This window comes from Perna viridis, chromosome 14 (assembly GCF_037379345.1).
Source record: "Perna viridis isolate PV_CMFRI_1.1 ecotype Kerala chromosome 14, ASM3737934v1, whole genome shotgun sequence".
Lineage (NCBI taxonomy): Eukaryota > Metazoa > Mollusca > Bivalvia > Mytilida > Mytilidae > Perna > Perna viridis.
Window position 1 is genome coordinate 10425652 of NC_142458.1, and position 10842 is coordinate 10436493.

The window sequence follows — 10842 nt, forward strand, 5'->3', positions numbered from 1 at the left end:
TAAGAGAAATGGGTCTGTAATTAGAGGGTAATGAAGTATCACCTTTCTTGAAAATTGGAATCACTTTTTTGTGCAAATTTGGGCATTAATGAGGAAATAAGAGCATTGACTCTATCTTTTAGAAACCTGGACCCATGCCAAGCTCAAAAACAGCGTCTGGTTTTCGAAATTTACTCTAGACGGTGCAGCCAGCTCTCTCAGAAAATGCAAGAATCTTGAAAAAAAAGTGTATGGTTTTACGAGACGCTATCCGATTGTCAAACGTTTCATTTGAATAGTGTCTGAGGATTTCCAAAAGCCTGTCTGCAGTTGCGACCAAGGCAGGTGACAAACGACTGGTGCTACGTGGAGCATGGATCCGCACGTGTCATCAAACATGTACAAATGAAAAACTCTGTGATGAATGAATAAACGATGTACTTTAACCACTAAGAGTAAACAAGATTAGATATAAATCGGAAGCCATTGAACTAAGATCAATTAAATTGGAAAGAAGCCAGAAACAACACTAACATACTAGGAGAAATAATATCACACAGGAAATTAACAGTTAATTGTCAATCCCATCAACACATAGAAGCACCGGACTGGTCCATTGTTAGGGTAAATACTCTCCAATTTCCTTGTTTGCTTGTTTGTTTGTTGGGGTTTAACGCCCGAGCAGCAATATTTCAACTATATTCAGGCAATGAACATGAAGTGAGTGATGAAATGAACATGATATGATGATAAAATGAAAAATGGGATGGGACACAAGGATAATGGGGTCGACAAATTTTGATTGCCACTGGAAAAAAGGAAGGATGGGTAGGGTCGGACAATTTAGCCTCCTGTGGCGAAGCCCTATGGTTCCTACTCCGGGAGAATACCACAGGAGGGTTTTTAACGTGCGAGAAACGTGGCATCTTTCCCAACACGGTGCACCACTATGGTTTGCGGTCAGGTTTTCCGTATTATAGCCTGACAACCCCAGCATGTAACACGCCAGGGGTACCCCATTCCACCACCTGGGGAATACAACCCAGCTGCTCTGTGGGCAGAGCGCCCTAGTCCCCGGCTAGGGTTCTGAGCACCATTAAGTCGCTTTTTACGACAAGCTTAGCGCTGCTGCAGGCCTATTCCTTTTGAAACCCGGGAACAAAATTAAAAAAAAAAACACAACGTACGTAGTAATAACAAATGTATTATTTAGTTAAAATTATAGAAAAGAACTTATAAAAAACAAGGCAGTACAACAAAAAATGAATCAAAAGTATATCAAGTATGATGTGGATTCAAGGGCGGCGTCTTTGGTAGAAACTGCCATTTGTTTACTGCGGAGATCACATCAATGAAAACGCATTTCAGAAAATCATTGAGCCTTTTTCTCGTCGCTTGCACACGTATTCCTGAATCCTTGAGTAAAAGTTTTTGCACTCAGTCCTAAACCTGTTGTCTAGGAAACAATAGACTACAGGGTTTGAAGCATTATTCAAGAAGTAGCCGCGTAGTAGAACTGCCATAAATTGTCCTAAAACGTTACTCATGGCTCTGTAAGCCTTTGGATTTAACACTTTGATGAAAATTATTATGTTGTATGGCAGATATCCTACATATGAGACGGCGGTTGCTACCAAAAACATGAGAGTTATTCGTTTGGATCGGTCAAGTACGAATTTTTTCGTTCTAGTTTTGTTTCCCTTTGCAATTTTGCGTTCGATGGTTGAAATCTTATTTCGCATGTCTAAAACATTCATACTAGACTCCTCGTCTCCTACGTAAGCCCCATTTTCATGACTGGTCGACCTTGACAATTTCCCAGAGGTGTGACTATTTGATCGTTGAACAGTCGCTGGCCTTTTTCCTGTAATTTGTGCGGATTTCCTGAAAACCATCTGCTTATACATTGCCCTACCAACTAACACATATGCTATAACACAAATTATGAAAATAGTTGTACTGATCAACAAAAATAGTCCACTATATACCCAAAACACTGTGCTATTTTTATAAGTTGCTAGCACCGTACAGTCACTTCCGGTCAAATTAGTTTCCGTAATTTTCAATGACGGTCCATAAAATACAAATCCCGGAATTGATAACATCAGTGCTGATATAACTGTGATAATACAAGCTTTCATCGCACATTTTTCATCCATTTGTTGTCTAAACGGCATGCAGACTTTTCTGTACCTCTCAAGGGCGATAACTCCAAGTAGGAGTCCTGACCCAACGCTTACAAAATGATTCAAAAATCGGAATATTTTGCAAGGTGCAACAGCAAAAAATGTGTAGCTGTATCGAAGATCAAATATTTCAAATGGTATCCCCAGGCAACATGCCAGCAAATCTACGACTGAAAGCCACAAAACAAATGTCCTGTGGTTTGATGTTTTGTAACGTAAATAGTAAACAATTAAGGCGTGGCCATTGCCGATCGTCCCAACTACAGCCAGTAAGACGAGATACGAAACAACAAGGAGATCTTCATCTAAAAACTGTTGGAATTCATACTCTTCTAAAGATTGTAAATTTAATGATGAAACATTGTCCATTGATTGTGGCAGAAACGATGAATTTGTTGATGAATTCATTGTCATTGATGCATTTATTCAAAAATTACACCTGAAATAGAAAATATCATGGATTAGTATTATATTGATCGAGAACTTCTTTAAAAAAACAAACCTTTTTCATAAAAAACATTATTGCGGTAATTTGATTAATACATCGGCGAACATTTGCATATACATGCAATTTATCATCGCTGTTATTGGTAAGTTTTGTAGATGCTCTAGTTATTTAAGAATGAAGTAATTGTTTGAAGTAGCAGACTTTTAGGAAATTAGTATCAGACAGGAGGTGATTTATGCATGGCGAAATTCTTTATATTTGTAGTCACAGATAACATAATCAGTTTTAATTTTTCATTCGGTTTTTGCGGCTACATAGATTATAAATGAAATCGACTCTTTGCAAGAGTTATTGCTCTTGTTTTAGTTGATGATTTTTTTTTCAGATCTGTGTGCTGAAAGGACTATATAAAATGTAGTTATACATGTATGATATATATAGCTTGGATATGTATGGTTTGTCTAGGGAGTCCTTCTGGACTTTGAGTCACTCCAACCATTGGGAGTGTCTAAATTTTACATGGGTTGTTGCTTATTGTTTTATAATGCTGGCGTTTCCTAACATAAAGTATGGTTCTAGCTGGTATAAAATGCATATAAATGTAAATCGAAACATACATTATAAATAGTTCTCGCAAACTTTCATTTCAGACTATTTTTTTTTCAAAATCGTTTCGCTACACTTAATTGTAAATACAAAAAAAAGCAGTGTATAGTTTCCAGCTTGACCACAGATGTACAGTATACAATGTATACTTTGATCAAAAGATTGGTCTTAATTGTATAATATTTCATTTATTTAAACAATTATAAATAATCACTTCATACATACTTTGTACAGTATTTGACAAAGCATGACATTTACATGTTCGCATTAATTCAAGGTGTATTACATTTTTCTCAGCTTGATGAGAAGGGCACAGTTTTAAGGCAATTATATCATCTTAAAAATCCGTGTAAATTTACTGAAATATAATAAGAATTATTTTCAGTTTCATAAAAACCTTACTTTTGCAAAATAAAGATTGATTTGGTTTTTATAGGCATGCTTCAGATATCTTCAAAAGTGTACCTGATGCTCACAAGGTATTATACTTCACTGACAACTGTTCTAACGAATCACATAGTTTATAAGGAGTTATCAAATGTCACATATGGGAAAATAACACACATATGTAATAACACGCCTAAAACGCTACCAAAGGAAAGTTTAGAATTGAAGGATTTTTTTAATACTTTTGCAGATATAGTAATCGTACTCGTACAGTTTTGACTACTAGTTTTTACAAGAGGCAATTTGATGCTGCCAATTTGTGTTAAAATATACCAGGTATAATTAATGAACCGCAATGGATCTTTTCGAAGAGGGAGGTTTAGTGTGCTATAAAACATGGTTTAACCCAACTTCCATTTTGAAATATCCGTACCAGTTAGGATCATAGCAATGGTTTTCCCGTTTTTGCTTTTGCACTGATATTGCCATTTGTTAAACGAACTTTCCTTTTGGACTATTCATTTTTGACAATTGCCTAGATTTTATCAGTTCGGTGATTTTGATAATTACCCTTCATCAATTAGTACACAATTACGTTCTTTACTTTTATTAGAGAGGTTGGTGGCCTCATACAAATGTAATAGCCCCTACCTCAATTTCTTTTTATTTTCAATTTTCAACGACACAGGTATGCAATTCCTAAGGGAGATAACAAGAAAAGTTTGCGATTTTGTAACAGACAAGAGGTATCAAAACCATTAATCAGTCAGTTTCGTCTTAAGTACCATGCTGTGTAAGAATCAGGCAATGGGTGGCACATGATATTTCTCAATTTGGTCTTTTTTGCTTCAAATATATTCAATATATCTAGTAAACAACTGAAACGCTATTTAAATTTATCCTGAAGCATCTGTGATGTAGATACTTTTTGACTGCTTATGTAAGGAAGAAGTGTGGGGAAATTTTCCCTCCATTTTTCCATAGTGCATTTTAACTAAAATTGACCTATCAATACATGTATCTTAAAAAGGCAAATTTTACAAAAACTTTGACGGTTATTTCTGAAGGTTATTGGGTATAAATACTTGATTAATGCAATAAAATCTCTGTTTTTTCTCTTCATGTGCCACACCTTATACACATTTTGCCTGATTCTTAGATGGAGAAGTACTTAATTTTCTAAGGGTTATTGTACACTTGTAATAGTTTTTTTTCCTCAAGCTAATACCATAATAAAATATATCACTTACTTTCATTTGTTTTCTGTCAACATCAAAGGGTCTGATTACAATTACAGAGCATGTAAGTGTGAAATAGCAGACGACACATTTTTTTTAATGCCAAGGAGCAGCCATTTAGATGTTTAAGAGAAAAGACATTCTAATTATTTTTATTGACATGTGCCACATGTGAAAGGAAGAAAATTTTAATTAGATGGAAATTAAAAGTCAACCTGTTTACCACGAGTTTTTCATTATTTTCATTTATTTATTTGTGTATTTTCTAATTACACTTTCTTTATTTTATCTTGGTAAAATGCTCATCGCAAGTATATTTTATGGTTGGTGTTAATCCACACAAAATGGCTGTCCCATCTCACAGAGATGCAACCAGTCTCAAAGCAAAACAAAACAAAAAAATAAATCATGTCATAATAAGAACTGATTATTTGAAATAGTCGTAACCCTTGTGTGAATCCATCCGAAGGCACCTCCGCTCTGTAAATATATCTGCCCAATGTCAAACCACTGCCTAATTAATTAGTTTAGAGATAATGTTCCCCTTTTTCTCGTGATATCTACAATTTGGCGGTATGGAAATAAAACCAAAGCCACTTACTTGAAACTGAGTAAGTATGTCAGAATTTAAACATATTCTGAAATGTAGCAGACGACATAAAAACCAGCAAAATGTTTAAGTGTGGAATTTGACCTCAAGCATGTGTCAAATAAAGCACAGTAAATACCCTTCAGTAGATTCATTTAGATCATAACACTTAAACGTTGTCGTTATATCATTTTACCGGAAGTCGGCACTATCTCTCTTCTCTCATCTTAAACACTTATGTCAACTCTGTATCATTTCCGTTACAGAAAACAGTTAAGTAATCATTAGCTATCCCGCCAAAAAGGGGGTCGAATTTTTTTTTATATATTAGCAAGATTAAGATGGGCAGAGATGGAGCCAAATACCCACCTCGGGCAACATGAGTTGCAAGTATGTTTCGCATCTTTCTTCATTTTTCCTGGGCCTTTTTCATCTACTTATTGACTTAATTCATGACAAGTTTGGCCTTGAAAAGAATACTTGGTTATACTATTGAGTACAGTCCCGTATAAAAATTAAGCAGCTAGTATACTCCCAATTTTAAGATTTCACAAATGTAATTATAGACCATCGTGAGAGTCAGACAGGTGGTGATACTGGATTAGTCTACAGAGTTGTATGAAACTTCACTTGACGTAGAAACTTACATGTAATATAAATCAGGTGTAAATCTGTCATGTGACGAAGTTGTTATCTAGATAAACCTTATTGATAAATAAGTTTGGTGGCGTTCTTTTAGATTTGGATGGAATTGTCTGTGATGATGATTGGGGTTTTTTAACTACCTTGATACCAATACAGGCCTATCACGGTCCATGTTAGTAGGTTAGTAGAACCAACTGGTTTTTGTGGCGGAGCCCAGCCTTCGGGATATCAGAGTATGTCCTACTAGCGGCTGGGCTGCTCTGTTGACGCTCTGGCCTACTCCCAGAGTAGGGTCCGTGAGCGTTTTGCCACTCTGTTTAGGAGTACGTCTAGGTGTATATTGTGAATTGTTTGTGAGCCGAGTGTTCTTATATATATTTTTTAACTTCGCGTCACATGATTTGTTTGAGATCACATCCTGTCAGACCGAAATCAGGCCCTCAGAGGATCCATGGTCATAATGTTTGTTAAATTCGTACAGATGACCGGTATGACGACAAAAAAACAGAGAACATTATTGATACGAATAATACCAGGCGATGGTTCAGAAATAAAAGGAAACCAGGTTCAAGAAAATGGGGGTTCCCAGCAGTTTTTGGGTGTTTTTTTTTTGTTTTGTTTTGTTTTTTTTGTTTTTTGTTTTTTTTTTTGGGGGGGGGGGTTTCTTTGTTTTGTTGGTTTTTTTGTGTTTTTTTGTTTTGTTTTGTTTTGTTTTTTTTTCATATTTAAAAAATGCACGATCTTACCAATATTTTCAAGCAAACGGAATTCCATTTACTGGACCTTTTTAGAGCAGACAATGAAAAAAAACTTTTTTAATGTTTTCAAGGCACAACAATTTAAAGCGAATTTATAAATGATTTAAATCGTCAATCGCCACTCTAATTCTACACTTAATTCTATATTAAGTGTGCAGTCTATAAGGTTTTGTCCCACGTATGAAGAACACTTTTAAATACGTTCAGCAATACAAATTTTAAAAGATGTTTTTCCTTGTACCACTTTTTCTATATCACCTGCACTACTCTTACGTGGATCTGTACAACTTGTAGATTCACTAAACCGCTTATGTTTAACGAAAAAATTCAATATAATTTTCTGAAAGACTATTTCCATAAACATACAATATAGTTGTATTTTCAGGTGTATCAATATCATCGTCTATTTGAAGATACATGTCGATAATAGATAATATTTCAGGCCCACAAGCAGATCCGGGTGTCCAGAATTAACTTGGAACCATCCTTTGTCCGAAAATTTGACATAAAAGGTGATATTATGTTAGTGAAAAAATGTTACAACATGGAGCAGGATGATAACCTGGTCTCTTCTTTTTTAGATGTCTGGATCGGAACCCCACCTTTTTCATTAACATCTGCATTAGCCCTTGAGGGTGATGACATTTGAACATTAGAGTGATCCTTTCAAAATGTATGAACTGAACAATAATTGAAGACTTTTATCTGTTAACTACATTGCAGAGGCAGTACACTACAAGTAAATACTGCATCGTTCTGAAATGCGATAACTGGAATTTAAGACCTTGAAACTCAAATACGACTCCACTATTATTTTTAAAGAGAGGTTAATATAGTTTTCACGTTAAATACTAGTAGCTTAAATGACTGCTTCATATAACATACAGTGTAAGAACCCGCTGGTACATGTATTATATGTCAGAACATTTCATGATTTCGTAACCATTGTATGGTTTTGATAGAACGTTTAGTGAGAGTTGAAACATAGAGACAGCGATACATTTCAAAGAAGATCACTCGCGAATGAGCAGATTTAGCCAAAAGGCATATCATAAGTAGGAAGGGGCAAAATTTAAAAAAAAAAACTCATGTTTACTTATAATTGCACTTAAAATAACAACAAAAAAGTTATCCTTGATTTTAACCTTGACACGTCAAACAGTAGTTAAAAATCGTGTAGTGCCTTCTCATTTTCGGAACATATTTAACCTTAATCTGCCAGAAATTTTCAAACATTAGGCAATGACGCAACTACCATTTTGAATAGCACACTATTTGAAAAGTCTTTTCGCTTATAAGTTTCCTCAATATTGCATTTTGACCACAATAGTATAGGGAAATATCCCTAAATCATATAAAACCGAAACACTTAATTAAATCGCTTGCTAAGAATTCTTATCATTTTACGCCATTACTTTTTTTCCATCTATCACAGATTTTTTAGTACATAATTCAAGCAAATACACATACATGTGTATATACATGTATATGTAATAGATTGCATGACTGTAAAAAAAAAGTCTATTTTGTATCCAATTCTAATTTAAAAGGGAATCTGGTCCGGTAAGAAAAGTTGTTGAACGCAGGTTCGACAAAAATACGAAACAAAAAATCACGTTTCAATGTAGGGCAATTGTGCATTATTTTACAGGATTTTGGGGAACTCTTCTTTCAATGTATCAATGCTTCTTAATTGATCATTTAAATTCGGACACTTACAGCATGCTCTACAATAACTAATTAGTCGTAAAGACAAATATTTTAACTATTCGAAACATTTGCAAAAACAAAAGTAAACTTTTATTGATACATCAAACTGTCCTGAACTTAAAACGCGTTGTTTGTATATATTCAAAACATGCCTTGTAACGGTTAATATCTTACAAATTCTTACTTCTTTCTTCTTGTTGTTAACGTGTTGTCAACTCGCCGCAATCTTAATTGAATTCATAAAAATAAATCGCCTTTTCAAAATCGTTCATTTATTCCTGGTTCCATAACCGGAATTCAAATCCATATTGAGGCTGCAGACTCAGTTCCATCCAAAACCAATACAAAGAAAAAAAAATGCTACTAACAATACACTAAACAAACACTATTACTACCCAAGAAAATGACGCATCTTATTTGTCACGTGATTTTGATACGAATGACAATATCATAAATCATCCAATTATTTCCGGGCTATCGGTGGTCGCTACCAAACATGACTGTTAAACTAATATTTGTATGCATGAGCTATTAAATACGTATAAATCTGTATTTTATATCCATTTTGGTTTACACCTATAGTTCAAGCTTCGTACGGAAGACATGTGTTATGGGTCATAATGATTATATATGTGGTAATAACTCGAATTTATTGATGGAATTGCCAAAAATATTTTGCTTACCTTCCATAAACAGGGTCGGATTCAGACACTTTGAAAAGGAGAGGTGCCAGCCGGAGTTGCTCAGAAAAAAGGGTGCTGGGACATTATTTGCCATATCTTTGCAATTTTACACATAAAAATTTTCCAAGTATAAGGGGGATGCCAACCTCCTGGATCCGCGACTGATAAATACACGCAATAATATTTAAAACCAGGTAAACGAATTAATTCACACAAACCTGTGAAAAACCACGAGGTTTATTTTCTTATGTGACCTTCCGTTGAGTTTCGTTTGAAAGTCTTGTTTTACAATGTAAGTACAGTGAGACCTTTCTAAACAAAACCCTTAATAACCGGAAAACATGTCTATTTCATACACGTCATAAAGTAATTTTATACCAATTTATTATGTACCCGCCTGCGCCATGAACACTGATTTATTCAGCGGGTCATAGTTTTCCTTTCCTCGTTTGTCTACCCCGGACTTGACTTTTTATGAGCAACTCGGCGGGTGTTTCTAGAAAAGCAGAGGACGCTTACCCTACCGGTACACCTGGTCCATGCTTCCAGTTTTTAGTGGAGTCCGAGTTGCTCATTTGCTTTTGTTATTTTGTATGTATAATTTTAGTAACTTTATGCTCTTTGTTGTGTATGTCTGTTTTCCATGTCTGGTCTTTGTCCCTGGATTGCATTCGTTTGATTACCACTAAAACCTTGGTTCCCTTGATTACTCTTTCTCCTATATTAATGTACGTGGATTACATTTTTTATTACCGCTATAACCTTTATTCCCTTGATTACTCTTAAATGTGTTTTGGACCTGGGTAAATCGAACACCTGTCTATACCGAACCAATTCTTAGGTCCAAAAGGGATTCGGTTAAGACAGGATTCACTGAATGTGTAAGGAATAGACTTGAAAAAAAAACAAACAAAACAAACCTCTCTTACCAAATACCATCCTCCCAAGTCAGGGTTTTGAGTCCACCCTCGCTCACGAGGGAGCGAGGGTTGGCTCAAAACCCTGACTTGGGAGGATGACCAAATACTTGTTTCAAAAGACTTCTACATGACTATTTTGAGCTGACTTGAACAGAAATAAACAATTTGGTAATGTTAATATTATTGGGTAAATCGAACAGCTGTCTCCGAACCAATTGTAAATTTCAAAAGAGTTCGGTTTAGGCAGGTTTCACTGTATCATGACTGTTTTTGCTTTAAGTAAATAAGTGATCTTTTACTAATCGAGTACGCCCATACTCAAGGTGGCCAAGTAGGGAGATGTTATCGGTGCTGTTTAAAATATAATTGTAAGCAACTTTTTAATGGTTTTTTGATGGTCTCATAGATAATTGCATATTGTCAACAAGGAAGATTATACACTTATATAATGATGAAACGCTTAACTTTTTAAGGAAACAAACAAGGTTTTAATATACAGTGAAAGCTGCCGAAACCGAATGCTTTCGGACTTTTGAAAATTAGTTCTATTTACCCAGGTCTAATACCCATTTAAATTGGTATAAAATGACTTTAAAAAGTATCTGGTTATGACAGGTTTCCGGATTATTAAGTGTAAGTGTTTGTAAGAATCAGGCAAAATGGGAAAAATAAAAAACATGCATGTCAAAATCC

At 35.0% G+C, this 10842-nt stretch overlaps 1 protein-coding gene and 1 long non-coding RNA gene across 5 annotated transcripts; one reads left to right on the forward strand and one right to left on the reverse strand.

Annotated features, from left to right (window-relative positions):
• Positions 1 to 1163: 1163 nt before the first annotated feature.
• LOC148598174 (cholecystokinin receptor type A-like) lies at positions 1164 to 9248 on the reverse strand. 4 transcript variants are annotated; one of them, XM_088559928.1, is made up of 2 exons: positions 9230 to 9248; positions 1164 to 2604 (listed from the first exon to the last, which is right to left on the reverse strand). In XM_088559928.1, the coding sequence occupies exon 2, from the start codon at positions 2577 to 2579 to the stop codon at positions 1344 to 1346; it is 1236 nt and encodes a 411-aa protein (XP_088416054.1). In that variant the 5' UTR covers positions 2580 to 2604; positions 9230 to 9248; the 3' UTR covers positions 1164 to 1343. The 4 variants fall into 4 exon arrangements, with proteins under 4 accessions (XP_088416054.1, XP_088416056.1, XP_088416053.1 ...); XM_088559930.1 differs by lacking the exon at positions 9230 to 9248 and adding an exon at positions 8731 to 8996; XM_088559927.1 differs by lacking the exon at positions 9230 to 9248 and adding an exon at positions 8721 to 8995.
• LOC148598175 (uncharacterized) lies at positions 6137 to 9098 on the forward strand. The gene is made up of 2 exons (XR_015918297.1): positions 6137 to 6258; positions 7222 to 9098. It is a non-coding gene; the product is annotated as an uncharacterized LOC148598175 (long non-coding RNA).
• Positions 9249 to 10842: the final 1594 nt, after the last annotated feature.